Source organism: Eurytemora carolleeae, unplaced genomic scaffold (genome assembly GCF_000591075.1).
Source record: "Eurytemora carolleeae unplaced genomic scaffold, Eaff_2.0 scaffold218, whole genome shotgun sequence".
Taxonomy (NCBI): Eukaryota; Metazoa; Arthropoda; class Copepoda; order Calanoida; family Temoridae; genus Eurytemora; species Eurytemora carolleeae.
In genome coordinates, this window is record NW_019396368.1 from 91,168 (window position 1) to 109,523 (window position 18,356).

At 33.9% G+C, this 18,356-nt stretch overlaps 1 protein-coding gene across 2 annotated transcripts; it reads left to right on the plus strand.

Moving 5' to 3' along the window:
- Positions 1–2,613, plus strand: LOC111701839 (uncharacterized). Of its 2 annotated transcripts, XM_023473285.1 has the most exons (5): positions 1–89; positions 972–1,040; positions 1,225–1,295; positions 1,779–1,927; positions 2,289–2,613. In XM_023473285.1, the coding sequence occupies exons 1-5, from the start codon at positions 30–32 to the stop codon at positions 2,537–2,539; spliced, it is 600 nt and encodes a 199-aa protein (XP_023329053.1). In that variant the 5' UTR covers positions 1–29; the 3' UTR covers positions 2,540–2,613. The 2 variants fall into 2 exon arrangements, with proteins under 2 accessions (XP_023329053.1, XP_023329054.1); XM_023473286.1 differs by lacking the exon at positions 972–1,040 and having other exon boundaries at positions 7–89.
- Positions 2,614–18,356: the final 15,743 nt, after the last annotated feature.

Genomic DNA, 18,356 nt, shown 5'->3' on the forward strand with positions numbered 1-18,356 from the left:
CGATTAAAAAAAAAAAATTTTTAGAGAATATGACCGGGGGTTATTATGGTGTTTGTGCTAATGAGTTTCATCACATCAAATCATTAAAGGTAGTTACACCATTACATTATCTGTAGTTACAGAAAAGTGAAACTTCCCGCCATCTTTTTTTCCCTAAATATCACGACTAATATATGCTAATATCACGACAGGGATTTTTTTAAATGGTTCAGATTTTCTCTAAAAATATAATTTAAATTGGACAGTACATTTTGTTGCCGAATTCAAAGAGAATAAGCAAGAATTTATGAGCATTCAATATAAATCTGCAGATCCAGTTTTGTTTTAAAAATGATGTTTTTAAAATTAAATTTCATTTTTCCCTGCCTGGATACTCATTTATGCCCCTTTTTAATCTATGGTTAACATATCCAGAAACCCATATACTCCCAGCTGAGCTGGGGTAAAATTTTCACTATTTTCTTATGGGTTTAAAAGTAAAATATCACCCCAGCAGAGTACACCTTTCAATATTTGCGCATTTTTTGCTATGAAGTTCCCGCATTCTTTTGAATGATCATCTTCCAGCATTAATATTTGGGATTTTCTTTAATATGTACTTTTTAAAAGTTTAAACTTTATATTAGATGTTATATAATTGACGTGCCATTTTTGTGTATTTATTTATTTTGAAAGTGTTAATTTAAATTCATATTTCTTTATATTTTCCAGGGCATAAAATTATGTAAAACCCTACTGGTTGAAGGGGGCTCGTAAAGTATTTTCGCCAAAAACATTTCTTTTTCTCGCACCTTCTCGAAAAAGAAAAGTTTTTGGCTCAAATACTTTATACCTAACCTCCCAGTCCCTTCAACCAATAGGGTTATTAATAGTTATTTTCCATATACAAAAGTCGGTCAAAGGGTTAAAGAGGTATGATCGGACATACAAAGAAACAGACAGACAAACATAGATTACTACTTTATATATAGGAATGTCCGAGTTATCTCCGTGAGGTTGAAACCAGTCTAATCAGAAGAGAAGAAATTAGGAAGCTTAAGGTCTTCACGCTGCTTTATTCTTTACAGAGGGTTCGGTTTGATCTAATCTAAATGCATGATGCATCACACGATTTTCTCCGCATAATAGTTGTTTTAAACAAACTGTGTGTGTAACTATGTTTTAGAAAAGTTTTTTTGTTTCCTTTGAATTTTTAACTTTTTTTCCAGATTCTTTTTATTTCAGGCAAGGTTGGGAGCATCAAGGCAGTTGCTGCGAAGGAACGCAGATTCCAAGCCTTGGTTGTTCTTTATCAGGTAAAACCAGCCTTTTACTTCCTTCATTTACATATTTTAGAACTAAAGGGACTCTCGGCATAATTTCAACCGATCTTTCATAAATAAAGAGTGTCATGCCCTTCTCACGACAGTACCTTGTAATCCTTTGTCTGAGGATTTAACTGATGTTGATATCATAAAATTAAAAGTTTTTATTTGCGGTTTCTGTAATAAAATGACTTGTTGATTTAATGAGCAAAACCAAGAAAGAAAATTGACAGAAATCATTTCCTTTCAAAAACATTGTTACTCAGATTACTCAACTGTAAGCAGAGTATCGATGGGAACTGGCTTTTCAAGCAAGGTTAAATGAGGTTCACTTGAAATTGTGTTGACAGTCCCTTTAAACCCATCTAATTAAATCATGTATCTAACTCACAACCAATGATAACAGCAGGCAAAACTTAAAACTTTTAAAAATCGAATAAAATATTCTTTATATAGAGATATGTTTGTTTGCAGTGATTTCTACACCCGAGGTACGAAACAGTCCCACTTCGAACAGGACGAAGAAGAGTGTAAAGTGCAACCTTACCGAGGAGCATATGCCAGGGCCTTTAATCCCAAGTCAAGTCGTCACTCTCAGTGTTCTCAAAGCTCTGATTATGAAGGAATGATGATTTACTATTGTGATACATTTTATTTCATAAAGATACACGGTTACCATCAAAGGATGAGACTGTAAAGAAGAATTGAAACTTTTAAAATATTACAACTTCCAGGTCAAATAAGGCAGTCTGTCCTAAGAATAGTCTTTTTATGGGTTATTTATTTATCTGAGTAAGAAAGATGCAAATTGCAGACCATCAGAAAAAAAATACATTAAAAATATATGTACATTCGTGTCATCCTTTGTGGGTAACCCTGTAAGATCCATATCCAATCAGTACGGAGAAAAACAAATCTAAATTTCAAATATTTGGATCCCGGCACCAATCTTATTTCTGAATAATTATAGTAAATATCTCATAGAGATGAGTATTCACTCTCAAGGATCTATATATTCTGATTATGGATCACGAGGATCTTCAGAGATCTCTGATTGTTACTCTTCTCCATCTCAGTACAGTGGAAACATGGGATCCTACAGCCTGGAGACCGGATATAATCAGACGGGGCATTTGTACAAAACAAAGACGACAGATCCTTACCACGTATGCACACTGAACATGGCGGGAGTTTGCTACTTGTGTGGCCGCGGCAAAGAAGTTTCTGATTATTAGTTTTACAGTAAAACCCTTCAAAATCATGTTTTGATTTAAGTTTTATAGAAAGATAAAAAAATTTCAGTATTTAGTGTTTATATTTTATTCTCAGGCTTTAAAGGTTTCAACACCATCGAAATTTATACTCTATTCTTCTTTTACAATTTCCTGACAAAAAAGTAAAAAATTCAAAATTTTAAAAATATATTTTTCGATTCTGGAATCTAAAGTTGAAGTATGTTGGGACTAAACTAGCATAGTATTAAGAATTATCTTTGTTTGCATAAATGTAAAATATCCTTAAAAACATTCATCTAAATAAACAAAACAGAAATCCATGTTAATTTAAAAACTTATCAGATAAAAAATAATCGTGTTGATGAATAAATTCAAATTAATCATTTTAATAATAAGATGAATGCAATTTTAATCAGAAAAAACGAAATTTACCGTGTTCAACTTTTAAGTTAATGTTTTTAACCGTTATCTTTTTTAAACAGCTAATCCGTTTCGTTAATGATTTAACAATTAACGGTTTTTGGCCGTTCGTTAACGGACTCTTCCGTTAATTTTCGAAAACCTCCGTTTCAATAACGGAACTTTGCCCAGTCTTTGATGAATGTACACGAATTTGTTGATAATTATCTTTCTACCAGCATAAAAAGATTTATTTGATTAGTTAACTTTTGAATTTAAAGAGTATCTTGTAACTACATATATTAGAAGGAATTAAAGTAACATGCTTCTTTTTTAATCATAAAGGATTGAAACCTTCAGAAGAAATTCCAAAAAAACGATAAACAATAGTTTGTTTGCCATATCAAAAACTCTGAACTAATATTAAAAGTCTTGTCTTCATGTAATTCGTTAAATGATCTTGATCGGCTTAATTAAGTGAGTTGCAATTTTTATTTGAAATTGATATTGGTTGAATCTAATTAATGCAATTTAACAACAACATCTAAATGATCATAATGGTGGATATCGAGATCAATGCTTGATTCCTGGTTTTACTAAACCCGAGATTAGGTTAATATTCATTAGATATCCAAGAAAGAAGTTTTAAATTCATCCAATTAGCCTTGTCATGTTAAAATGTGCTCTTTAAATTTTGAAAAACCGGTTTTTATTCTTATTTCTGGTGGTGATGGTGTCATATCAATTGAACTAAAGATTTATTGAACGAACGTAAGTTTTGGTTTAATGTTTATTAGGACTAACGTTCAAAAATCGGGATTAAGGATATCTCATTCTAAAGTTTTCAGCTCAGTAGTCTTAATTTGAAAGCTTAATCTCAAGTTTAGATCCCTTATAGTTTTAACCCTAACTTTAAAAGTAAGCCTCACAATAGTGAGTTTTGTTGAATTGATTTACGGGCAATAAAATTTTATTCAACTCTAAGAATAGGGAACTGATTTCTTCCCTCAAACTCAAAGGTTTTAGTTCCAATTTCTTTGAAACCTGATGGTGTAAACCTTTTTTGGTTCAAACATAAATTTAAACATCAGATTTCGCGGCAAGAATTCTGTTCCTTTGTTTCAACATAGTTCTAGACTTGAGCCTTATTTTAGTCTCAGTGTTAGCTTAGTCTTGATACTAACTCGTCCCTAATTATCAAAACTGCGACCTTAGGGCAAGAAACTTTTGAGAAGAAATTTGAAAGAATCTCTGCGATGAGTCACGTGATAAGGCGGACCAGCTCAATTTCCTTTCTATATGAAAAACTGTTATATCTATAAAATTCCTTAGTGCATATCAAATGTAATTAATTTTCTATCTCATGAAATTCCTACATTTAGAAAACCGAGTTACCAGTAGTAGTACCACCCAGAATACAATATAATTAAAAGTCCACCATATGTGCTAATTTGAATGCAATGTTTTTAAGCGTAATCTGCATTAAAATATTACCCCTCCCCTATCCCTTTGAAATAGAAATTATTGTTGTAAATTGCAAAAACTGATATAGTTGTTGGAAGATAATTTAAAGAATGCTGAATTTCTATGATTAATCTTTGTGGATTTTAAAATCTTTCTTTTTTGAATCACTTTTATATTTTTTTAACTGAACAGGTACTGTAAACTGAAAACTGAACACGGTGATGTGCACAGTAAATTGTACACCGTAAACTGTAAACTGTACACTGTAAATTGTACACTGTAAACTGTACACTGTAAAACGTACACTGTAAACTGTAAACTGTACACTGTAAACTGTAAACTGTAATCTGTTAACTGTAAACTGTAAACTATACACTGTAAACTGTACACTGTAAACTGTACACTGTAAACTGTACACTGTAAACTGTACGCTGTAGACTGTACACTGTAAAATGTACTCTGTAAACTGTACACTGTAAAACGTACACTGTAAACTGTAAACTGTAATCTGTTAACTGTAAACTGTAAACTGTACACTGTAAACTGTAAACTGTACACTGTAGACTGTACACTGTAAAATGTACACAGTGAACTGTACACTGTAAAAAGTACACTGTAAACTGAAAACTGTACACTGTAAAAAGTAAACTTTAAACTGTACACTGTAAAATGTACACTGTAAACTGTACACTGTAAACTGTACACTGTAAACTGTACACTGTGCCTGTATAACGTTTCAGGAAGCCCCTCGCAATTGTAAGATCATGTTTTTAACTTTTATAAAATTATTTAAAAACAATTTCGCGTATTTTTTCCAACCTATCTTCTTCAGTCGTGCAGGAATATAAAGAGTGAGTTCCTACTCTCATTGCTTTAAATCCAATGTAATTATATTGGAAAGGCAAGAAATTTTGATTTTAAAAAATAAAAATTCTAGAAACGGACAATTCGTGAAGTGTTTTGTTAATATGTGAATATTCCTCTTAAATGAACTGTAACAGAGCCCAAAACTTAAGACAGGGTATCGTTATGAAAACCAGTTTTGGAACCCGGGTTTCACAAATGGGTTTACCCAGTTTTGTAGATATCGATATTTTTGTTTTGAAATATTATTTTATTTAATCCTTTATATCTTACCATTTTTATCAAATCTCTTAAATCAAAATCTACACTAATAATAAGACCCCAAAAAGGAAACTCGGAAGTTTCGTTCAACGATACCCTTTTAAATTTCAGGCTCAGGGGGGATGATGTTAGCTGTACTGTACACTTACAACTATTTACTAATATTATTTATGTGGGATTAACAACTGTACTCTGGAAACCTTAATGTGGAGGATATTGTCGTTTTTATATGATTAAAAGTTTTTATTTCTGATAATTTCTATCTTTTTCCTGCAGTAGAAATGCATATTTGTAACCACAATTAAAAATATATAGTATTTCGTATATCTTAAGCATCATTCGGAACCCCTCATTTGAGTTTGGAATCCGTTTGCATGGCTCAAAATAAAAGAGTTTTTTAAAATACTTAGCTAATTACACCTGCGCTTTTGAATAGATATTAATGGGCTTATGGCCACTTCTCCCTCCCATCCTCATCAGACCAATTAACAAAAATTAAGAAACAATATTAACAAAAATATTTTCAAAATGTTTAAATTATTGTAATATTTATTTCACTTAAAATACTTAAAATAGTTCTATAAGAAATAATTTTTAAACCCCTTGGCCCCTTAATGTAAATTTGAAACCCCCTAATTTATATTTGAAACCCCCTGGCCCCCTGTTATCACTGTTCATCTTGCGGAGACATTATAGACACATCTTTTCAGTCTTTTACCCTTTTAATTAAATAAACTCTAGCAGACATAATAATATTAGGTCTTTTGAAATTAGGTATTACAATGCTAATTCATAACAAAGACGATATCGAATTCGTCACTGAATTCCCATGTTTTTTGGGACACCCTGTACAAAGAACCCCGGTCTATAGAACTACACAGTAAAACAAAAATGTGAACTTTCTCGATGATGATTTTGCCAAATACCTCCTTTTAACCGAAAGCTGGAAACAGAAGCGCGTTATATAGTTTTAAATTTAAATGTGCGCTTCGAAAATATAAGAAAGTTATTAAAGTAAAACCAGAGGCTTTAAAGATGACCCGAGCTGAAAACTCTTTTATTGAATACCCTTCATCCCGAATCTCTTTATCCACTGTGGACACTCTTAAATTTCTGCTTAATCCTTTCTTTTGAATTACCCTGCTGGATTCCGACCAATGAGATCTCTCTCATTGATCGTAAACTAAATTTCAAAATTTCTCGGCTTCTGATTGGTTTTTCGGTGTCCACAATCGAAACTCGGATTGGTTGCAGTTTAGATACTTTCATGGATATTAATGAAAGATTATTTTATTGTTAAGATTAATAAAAAGAAGATCAAGCATTGCCATCTATATCCACAATTCTAAAGTTTTAGCGCCGGTCTAATAATATAAGGCTTAATATTCATAGTTGTGTAAATTTAACTTCGACAATGTTTAAAGTTTAAATATTTATCATTTATATATTATATAATATACATAAAATATACAGCTGCTTGCGCCTAACTGATCGAAATTTAACATTTTATTAAAATTAGGTAAAAGATAAAAATGATAAATTAATCTTGGTTCCCGCGAACAGATCTTATCTCCCTCCCTCCATACACGAGAATTATGCGCACTTCGAGCGTGGGCGCGTACGCTGTTAAAAAGTCATCAAATATACAATTTTTAAAACTGTTTTTCAGCAAATGAATTTTAAAGCAATTCTTTCTTGGAATAGGCAACTTCAACTTTTCCCCCATGTATATTTGAAACCCCCTGGCACCCCATGTATATTTGAAACCCCCTGGCCCCCCATGTATATTTGAAACCCCCTGGCACCCCATGTATATTTGAAACCCCCTGGCCCCCTGGGCCCCTGGTGTTGTAAATGATTGCTCCCCACCCTGTGGTTTTAATAATGGTTTAAGCTTAAAGAACAATGCTCCTGAGAACTGAGTAATAAATGTAGAAAATTTCACTTAAATAAATATTTCAAACAGTTGAGCCAGACTTTGGATTCTACTCATTTTAATTTTTTTAACATCTTGTGTATTTCATTCCTATTTTGCTCAATGTTTCCTTGTCAGCTTGTTTAAATGTTTTGGTTGCTGCCTGTCTGAATGTCTGCTTGTCTAAACGTCTGCGTGTCTAAATGCATGAGTGTCTTAATGTCTGATTATCTGAATGTCTCACTGTCTGATTTTCCGAATGTCTGAATGTCTGCTTGTCAAAATGTATGCTTGTCAAAATGTATGCTTGTAAGAATGTCTACTTGTCTGAATTACTTCTTGTATAAATGTCTGTTTGTCCAAATGTCTGCTTTTCTTAATACATGCTTGTCTGAACGTTGTCTGAATGGCTTCTTGTCCAAATGTCTGCTTGTCTGAACGTTACCATGTCACAAAGTCTGTTTGTCTGAATAGCTTCTTGTCCAAATGTCTGCTGGATACATTAACATATTGCCCAACATAAAAAAACATGTATTTATCAATGAAGAGACCTTAAGACAAAAACTTTTGAATGACAAGGTATAGTTTATTTATTTGTTCTTTAATATCTATGTATATGATAAGTCAGCAAACTAGTCGAACTATAGATGTTCGCAACCCAAAGAAATTTTAGATTAAATTTTAAATCAATTAGAATTTTACTTGGAATCTGTTTCTTTGTTAATTTATGTTAAAATGCTAGTTTTTATTATCTTAAATACAGAGATCGGTTCCGCAGACTTAACTCAGTAATAAAAACATGAAAACATTTTATCGGATTTGAAATTCAAATTTTAACAAAGAAGAAAATCAGGAAAAATAGGAATTAAGAACCAAATCGAAATTGCCAGTTTATTAATTTGCATTTGAAGTAGAACTTGAATCAGGTTTTGATTTGATTTTAAAATCTCAGGAAACGAAAAATGGAAACACGAACATTTAGGGCACCTGCATACTTTACGCAAATATTATTTGAAAAAAAAAATTAAAAACATTTATTTTTCCTCCAATGAAATTAAATTTAAGTGGACTATTTTTTTAACAATTACAATTAAAAATTGAGGAGAACGAAATTTAAAAATACAAATTTATGATACAGGGTGTCCCAAAAAACATGGGAATTCAGTGACGAATTCGATATCGTCTTTATGAATAATTCTTTGATTTAGTATAGTGATCTACTGAGAAAGCTGTAATCTGTAAGAGTTTCGTCTGCTATGTTTACATTTTGTTTGTTTATGTTTTGACTGCAACCGGTTGTACTTATTAAACAAGAAAATTACAGTATACAAAAATCCCATCCATCCCATCCATCCCATCCATCCCATCCATCCCATCCATCCCATCCATCCCATCCATCCCATCCATCCCATCCATCCCATCCATCCATCCCATCCATCCCATCCCATACATCCATCCCATCCATCTCATCCATCCCATCCATCAAAACTAATAAACAATAACGCCCTAAACTAAATAAGGGTTTCCTGCAACAATGTTAAATAATGTTAAAACTTGCAAATATGCGGAAAAAATAGTCGATTTATTTTGCACAAAAGGGTTTTATTCATGGTCAATGATTGGAACTAAATAGCATGCTGATTCATTCGAGTATTTATTATTTTTTTCTGTATTCATTAAATCTGGGTTGCTATTCAGCTTTAACATAATATAAAAAACATTAGAGTTATGAAAGTACAGTGTACGGTGTTCATTATGGTGCATGTGCACTGTGCACTGTGCAGTATTTAAAGTTTTCAGATTTCAAAATAAAATGAACACATCGTTGATACAGTATTTAAAAATATGGGTTCGAAAGTCGACACCTAGATCCAGTCGATCTGCTATAAAAAGTTGCATCAATGTTTAAGAATGGGTCGACTTTAAGGTGTCGCAACGCTTTAGTCTTTGATGTTACATTAGAAATTCATGCTTTTTTGTAGCCTTAGATATATACATTTTAGAGCTATTATCTCTTTGTTTTTAGCTTCAGATTTAAAGAAAATTCTCAAAGATTTTTGCGTGATAGTAACTTTAGATTACTGTAACCAAGGTTATAATGCAAAGAAAGTTAATTGCAATTGCGTAGACTCTGAGTACATATTAAAACCAGTTCTCTCTGGGCGGAATTTGTAAACAAGTATAGATGCATCAGTGTTCGTTTAATATCCGAGGAGGTTAAAAGCATTACATTTTGATAATTTACATAATAGTTTCCAAGAAAGGGGTGGTTGTGCCCGACGACTTGAATTAAACCATCAGGGGAGAGGGGTACCAATTAAGCGCGTTATGAACAGATTTTGTACTTCTTTTTATCAACAACATTTTCCGTTTTTTATCTTTGTTAATGAAGAAAACATGATTCCTGGTAATCATATTTGTTGGTGATGTACTAAATCAGTGTTTACAAGGTGTGTAGGTTAACACTGAACAACATCAACATGATGGATCACTGGTAGAACAGAGGTCGTACAACCCAATATATATACAGTATATTATATATTCCATATTTACATAAAATGCAAATGTAAAAATGAAAAATTATCTGTGTTGTAATCAAGTCAGTTTTACAAATTTAATTATCTGTCAGACGTTAATAAGAATCTTTATCTGTGCGCATTTTTGATTTGGTTGCAAGATTTTTCGTGGATTTACATCTTGGAACAAACCTATTCTTTACCTAAAAAATTCGCAAAATTTTTTTTTTATAGCCGAACCCAAAAATACAGTTATAGTTTCTCTCATAGCGTTTAAAGAAGCTTACTGAATACAGGCATATGAAATTGTTTAAATATATTGAATTCTTCATTTGTCATTTGCACGTTGTGTCGTGTCTTTGAGAAAGTTGTATTCTCAGAAACCAATAAAAAGGCAAGTTTTATACCTTTACAGGTTTGTACATGATGCACTACCCATGTGCGCAGAAAACGCGCACAAAGTCCTATAAAGATAAGAATCTACATTCTGCACCCTGGAGAATATTAATAAATATAGAATGTATGGGCCATGGGGAGCTAGATCAGCTAGATCAGCTAGATCAGCTAGATCCGCTAGATCAGCTAGATCCGCTAGATCCGCTAGATCAGCTAGATAAGCTAGATCCGCTAGATCCGCTAGATCAGCTAGATCAGCTAGATCCGCTAGATCAGCTAGATCAGCTAGATCAGCTAGATCAGCTAGATCAGCTAACCCTCCCCTCCACTCCACTTTCCCTCCCCTTCACTCCATTATCCCTCCTCTCCCTTCCAAACTCAATTCTTCTCCTCTCAAATTCCTTCAGAACTTTACTGCGTTATTAATGTTTTTAACGTCATTGCTTAAGAATGTTTAGAATATCATGACATTTTTTTATTTTAAAAGATTTCAACCCTCTTTTTTAGTGGGTTTTTACATAACAAACTATCAATCAAGGTATCACTTATGAGATTAAAAGAATTTAGGTAATTATGGGAAGGTCTAAATCAGATTAATAGTGTACAAAAAAATTGTAAATATATTTTGTATCGAGTGTATTGCAGTGTTTTTTGCGAATACAATATTTAACATCATGATTCTTGAATATGTTTAGTTTAAGGATTTTAATAGGCTTAGTCATGTTCACACTGTTTATAGTCTTTCCAGGAATAATATTTATACAGGGTTACCCACATTGAAGGAGATCTTACCAGGAATACAGGGTTACCCACATTGAAGGAGATATTTCCAGGAATACATGGTTACCCATATTGAAGGAGATATTACCAGGAATACAGGATTACCCATATAGAAGGAGTTGTTACCAGGAATACAGGGTTACCCATATAAAAGGAGATATTACCAGGAATACAGGGTTACCCATATAGAAGGAGATATTACAAGGAATACAGGGTTACCCATATAGAAGGAAATATTACCAGGAATACAGGGTTACCCACATAGAAGGAGATATTACCAGGAATACAGGGTTACCCACATAGAAGGAAATCTTACCTATATAGAAGGAGATCTTACCCATATAGAAGGAGATATTACAAAGAATACAGGGTTACCCACATAGAAGGAGATCTTACCAGGAATACAGGATTAACCACATATAGCAGAAGATATTGAGAACCCAACCCAAAGGGTTCTCAACTTGTATATAGAACTGTACAGTTCAATGCTCCGAAGTGGATGAAATAAAGCCCAACAAGCCAATCCAAGAATAAAGCCAAACAATCTAAACCCAAAGCCAAGAGGATATTGAACCCTTAGAATGGGTGCAGCCTGAGTATACAACAGGCTAGACCTCCAATGATATTGAACCCTTTCTTATCTGGTAGACATCAAGAGTATTATTAAAGGGTGAAGCTGGGGGAGGATGAATGCTGTAGAAGAGAGCAAAACGGCATTTCTTTAGCCGAGGCAGAAAGCAGTTTTATCGGCCATCTTATACCTCATAACTCCTCAGTAGGCATGAAGCAACAAATAGGAGAATTTCCATTGAATATATATACGCTGCTATGGGCGAATATTGTGTTGAAGAAGAGTTAATCGATCATTTGATCATCAGTTTGTATAATTTACCTGTAAATAAAGTTGTGTTGATCATCATTTGATCATCAGTTTATATAATTAAACCTGTAATAGTTAACTGACTTCTGTATTCTCCAAGTTGGATTTGGTGAAGGGATATTATTAAGTTCCAATGTAGCATGATGAAATCCCTATAACAGGTATAATTATGCATTTGGCCTCTTTGAATTGTTAAAGATGCCCTTTGGCCTGAGAAATACTGGCAACACTTTCCAGAGACTGGTGGACACCCCATCACGAAACATGTTGACGCCATCTGTCAGTTTTCCCCACCCTCAAGGACATCAAGGAGCTTCAGAGATTCCTAGGATTGGTCAATTTTTACAGGAAGTTTACTATGGGGCAGCCAAGATTCTCCGTCCTCTCACTGATGCTTTGAAGTTGTCTCCCAAGGATTTCACATGGTCTGCAGAGATCGATTCCGCTTTTGCCAAGGCCAAGGGTGTACTCATCTCTCTGCCAACTCTCATTCATCCTGATCCATCTGCACCTATTTCTCTGGCAAGTGATGCCTCAGATATCCACATAGAAGGTGCTCTCCATCAGTTTTTAACCTTGGTTCCTAGGCACCCTTATCATTTTTCTCAGCAAAGCTCACAGCAACAATGCAGAGATACAGCATATCTTATAATGAACCGCTTGTATCATTCAATACTTTTCGCCATTTCCGGTTTTCTCTAGAGAGAAGAACATTCAAGTTGTAAACAGATCATAGACCTTTGTATTCTGCTTTGCATAGAGTGTCTGAACCATGATCTCCATGAATATAGAGGCAATTATCCTATATAGCAGAATTCACCTCTGAAATATTACATGTTCCTAGTGATGGGAATGTTGTAGCAGATGCCCTCTCCATGTAGCAAAAAGGGCGTAAACATGATATTCTGTAAACTTGCAGTACATTGTAAATCATAAATGATTAAATGTTTTAAACTTAGACATAATGATATTTTTAATTGAAACTGTGTTTCAAATGAATACTTTTAAATGATAAGCTTAAATCATGCAACGTACTTAAATTACGCTCTAAAACGTGGCAGAGATAGATCTATTGCATTATATCTAATCTCTTTAATCCTTTAAATATGTACCTTAAACCTTAATCATGTGATATCAATAACATTGTTATAGGAATTGAATTAGGTCAATTCTTGTTAACTTTGTAACCAAAGCTATTTGAATAAAGTTAGTTGACTCGACTTTTGATTATGTTATCAGAAGCTAGTAAGCTTGAAACAAAGCTTTGGTTCTCATTGAAACTTACAAGTGGGAGATCTTGCTAATTGTTTTAGCATTGATTCGAGTGTCTGATTGACATCGATAGTTCATGAGATTGTGCCTAGAGCATTGAATCGATATATAGCTTGAAAGATAGCTTTGATATCTTGATAGATTGACAGTAGTTCTACAATACAAGAATATCTACTCAAGAAGAAAAACTCGCGAAAGAAAATGCTTTAAATGACAAACTGAAAATTGACAAAATGATAAAAGAAAAACTCTTGAAAGGTAAACTCATTTATTATGAACAAATCATGAAAGATAAAGATATAATTGACTAACTTAAAATGACAAAATAATAAGAGACAATCTAATGAAAGAAAAAAATAAAATAATGAAAGACAAACTCATGAAAGATAAATTCATGAAAGACCAAATCATTATGACAAACTTATGCGATAAAGAAATTACGAATGACAAAAACAAAACAAAGTGATGTAAAGCAAAAGTAATGACAGAAAAACGCACAAAAGACTTAAAAAAGACAATCTTTTCAAGAGGAAACCTCCTGAAAAGACAAATTTGTTGAATCAGCTAGATTTCAGGAAATATTGATGAAATATAAATTTAAACTCATTGTTCACGTTTGTTTAAAGGTTAATTTGTGGTTTACTTGTAACACATTGTTTAATGTTAGTTTAAAAGCAGAAAAAAATAAAATCGGTCTTAAAAACTTTTTATTTATGTATGAAAACAACCCAACTCAACCATAATTATCAATCAACTTAAAAACGCTCCTCTTCCCCCATCCCCCTCTATACACCCCTGAAAATTTTCTAATTCCAAAATTTTAAAAACCTTGATATAACTAAAAGGACTGTGTACTTAATTTCAAATGACCTTTCATTTAAAAATGCCATTTCTGATTCACAACAATACCCTTTAAACCTTTTACTGAAAAAAGTTGGTTTTTAAACTGTGGTTTCTTTGTTAGGTGAAATGCAGCAGAAAACAAGGAAGATCGATAATTATGAAAATGTAATGTTTTTAAGGAGAAAAAAGATCGATAGCTTCCTTATATATTGTTACTCATATTAAGGTTAGAAGGGTACTGTCGTGAACCCGGAAATGAAGGGTTACTAGAAATTACGTCATTAGTCCAATTCCGACCCAGTAATCACACTTGGAGACTGTAAAACCAAAAGTAATTGCAACAGCTGTAAGATCTATCTATCCTAATATTAAACCTAATAATCCATTTAGATATCTACACGTAAAGGAAGTTTTATCACAAGCTCAAATATTATAATCTCTCTATCTTTACATCCTAATTGTTGATGTAAACCTTTTATTTCAAACTTAGATGATTATATCTATGGAATGCATAGTTTAAAATATAAAAAGTCTCGATTTTAAAGGTATAGGGATTAGGTAATCAAAATTTGTTGTAAAAACTTCCTTAGCGAAAAATACTTACCGGAAACAAGGGTGATTGAGTTCTGTGTTCCATTAACAATGCATTAAGAAATATTTCTAGATAAAAACAATGCTAAAACATCCTTACCATCCTTGCTATGTATGTTAGAAGTTTTAAATGCCATATTCCTTTTTTTAAACATTCCGGTATTTGTGGCTGCATAGTGCATACGCGCCATAATGTTAATTTGCAAGAAATAAATCTGTTGCAAATAGTCCCCCCCCCCCTCTAACCTAAAGATTACACAGATAAAACAAAAGGGTTAGTATTGTTTTTTTATGTAAATATAGTTTGTTAATAATAACCTTTTTACATCACCTGTATCAGTTGTTCCCAAAAGTTTAATGAGCAAATATCTTTTTAATACTCAATAATCTTTATCATTATTATTATTATGATTATCATTTTTTACTATTATTACTACTATCATCTATATGATAAAACAAGACATTCATATACATAGCCCTATAGCCGGCCAAACGAGCTGAAATTTGTTGTGGGGGATACATAGGCTAAAAAATTCTAAAAATCTGTATATTTTTTAATTTGTTTAATTCCACGGGCAACGCGTGGCCCTTCAGATAATTAGTAATATGACCTAATTGTTAATATATTATCATTTTTAAATAAACGTTATAACCACTATACCACCTCTCTTGCCCTATCTGTGTATAGTGATGGATCGTTTCCATTTTTTAAAAAACGATAGTTTCGTTGTGAAAACGACGAATAAAAATGAAAAACGAAACGATCGGTTTAAAAAGTGTCGCCGTTAACAGTCGTTAACGAAGGGTCGTTGTTAACGGTCGTTAAAGAATGATCGTTTTTAAAAACGATCGCTTTTAAAAAACGGTCGTTTTCAAACACGATAGTTTTTCGTTTTTTAACGACCACTAACGACGACCCTTCGTTAACGACTGTTAACGGTGACACTTCATTTTTTGGTCTTAAAATCCGAGGTCAGAAAACATTTAGGTTATTTGTTTTGATAAAAAAAAAACATTTCAGACAACATATATAACCTTATTTTATAAAAAAAAAATTGAAATTAATTGTCATAAACTCAGATTAATTAGCGAAATTTTTTTTAAACGATAGTTTTTCGTTTTTGAAAAGTAAAAGATCTTTTTTAAAAAGCTATCGTTTTAAAAAACTTTCGTTTTCAAAAACAATCGTTTTTCATTTTTTAAAAGTTCAAAACGAGTGGTTCGTTTTCAAAAGCGATCGTGCTTTTCCAAAACGAAACAATCCTTTTGAAAAATTTTAAAACGAAACGAAAAAAGATTGTTTTTCAGATCGTTTTAAAAACGATTAACAACCTTATCTGTGTAGTCTATCCTTCTCTTTGAGTACACCTAGTTCAAAATGTATTATTTGTGCTCTCCCAAGAGTCCTCCCTGTACCATCTGTTTAAGCTGTGCTCCCCAAGCTGGAGTCCCTCTAGTCTGTGTAATATATGCTCCCCAGGAGATCCCTCTGTCCTATCTGTGTAATATTGGCCACCAAGGAAACCCCCTTTCCTATCTGTGTAGTGTATACTCCCCAGGATCGACACTCTGTCCTATATGTGTAATATTGGCCTCCCAGGAGACCCACCTGTCCTATCTGTGTCACGTGTGATATATACTCCCCAGGATCGACCCTCTGTCCTATCTGTGTAATATTGGCCCCCCCCCCCCAGGAGACCCCACTGTCCTATCTATGCAATATATGCTCCCAGGAGACCCACCTGTCCTATCTGTGTGATATATACTCCCCATGATCGACCCTCTGTCCTATCTGTGCAATATATGCTCCCAGGAGACCCACCTGTCCTATCCGTGTGATATATGTCAAATGAGACCCACCTGTCCTATCTGTGCAATATATGCTCCCAGGAGACCCACCTGTCCTATCTGTGTATTATTGGCCCCCAAGGAGAGCCCCTGCCCTATCTGTGTAATATTGGCCCCTCAAGGGGACCCCACTGTCCTATCTGTATAATATTGGCCCCCCAGGAGACCCACCTGTCCTATCTGTGCAATATATACTCCCCAGGAGACCCACCTGTCTTATCCGTGTGATATATATTCCCCAGGATCGACCTTCTGTCCTATCTGTGCAATATTTGCTCCCAGGAGACCCACCTGTCCTATCTGTGTCACGTGTGATATATACTCCCCAGGATCGACCCTCTGTCCTATCTATGCAATATATGCTCCCAGGAGACCCACCTGTCCTATCTGTGTGATATATACTCCCCATGAGACCCACCTGCCCTATCTGTGTAATATTGGCCCCCAAGGAGACCCGACTGTCCTATCTGTGTAATATTGGCCCCTCAAGGGGACCCCACTGTCCTATCTGTATAATATTGGCCCCCCAGGAGACCCACCTGTCCTATCTGTGTAATATATACTCCCCAGGAGACCTCCCCTGTCCTATCTGTGTGATATATACTCCCCAGGATCTACCTTCTGTCCTATCTGTACAATATATGCTCCCCAGGAGACCCACCTGTCCTATCTGATATATGCATCCTCTGGAGTCATCCTTGTCCTATCTGTGAATATTGTATCCCGCTGGAGAGTAGAGACCCCCCCCCCGTGTCCTATCTATGTAATATATGCCTGATCTTGTAAAACTATGCAATCAATTAATCAACCACGAAGAGTAAACCTCACTTCCTCTCATTCTCTAACCTTTGTGGTTTTTTTAATGGATTTTATAGAAAATATTGAAAATATAAATCATCTTAAACTGTTCGTTTAAACCAACTTCTTAGTTTTTGTTTATTTATAAGACATGTTGTTCCTATCATAAATGAGTTATGATTAAAAAAAAACGTTCTTAATAAAGTTCTCTGAACTTTAATTTCCTAGAAGAACTACAATTTTTGAATATACAATAACTTTTAGGATTTTACCGCCTCTCATGTGACTTTAGGCCTTTGCCCTTGGTTAGTTTGACCTTACAAACTCGATCATACTTTTTTCTTGCTCCGGAATTTCGGTTGTTTCTATAGCTTCAGATTAAAGAAGTATTATGCAAAATCCTGAAATAGGCAAACCTCCCAAACTTTAGACCGCAGAATTATCTGTTACTCTGCCACGAGAACAGGGTTAGGTTGAAAGAAAGAACTAATTCGAATTGATTTCAAAAGTTTTCGCCACTGGAATTATAAGCTTCTTAATTTTCATATCGGAGGTTCCTTATATCATTATATGTCCTTTCAAACTGACTTATTTCTGCAGCAAAGACGAACCAGAAGTCTAATTTAAGTTATTATTCATTTTGTATAACATATATTTGCCAACAATATATTGAAAGACTCAGGCACTTGAAAAAAGTGTTGATCGAAAAATATTTAAAGAAATTATTCTTATAGAGGGGGGAGAGGGGGGGGGGAATCATTTTAATTTGTTTTTGATACAAATTTGCATTTCATAACTTTAAACATTCTTTTAAATTTTGAGCTTTTGGACAACTGAAGAGGAAAGTAAAATTGAATGTGGGGAGGGGGTGGAGATGGGTCAAAGTGGAGTGCAAAGGGGAGAGGGGGGTTTCAGAATCGAGTGCCGCTGAGAGGGGTCCGAGTGGAGTCCCAACTCCCAAGGGGAGAGTGGGGTAGAAGGGTCAGAGTG

Coding starts and splice junctions, on each gene's coding strand:
- LOC111701839 (XM_023473285.1), top strand. CDS start 30: ATGACCGGGGGTTATTATGGTGTTTGTGCTAATGAGTTTCATCACATC. Junction 90..971: donor ATCACATCAAATCATTAAAG/GTAGTTACACCA, acceptor CTTTATATATAG/GAATGTCCGAGTTATCTCCG. Junction 1,041..1,224: donor AAGAAATTAGGAAGCTTAAG/GTCTTCACGCTG, acceptor TTTTTATTTCAG/GCAAGGTTGGGAGCATCAAG.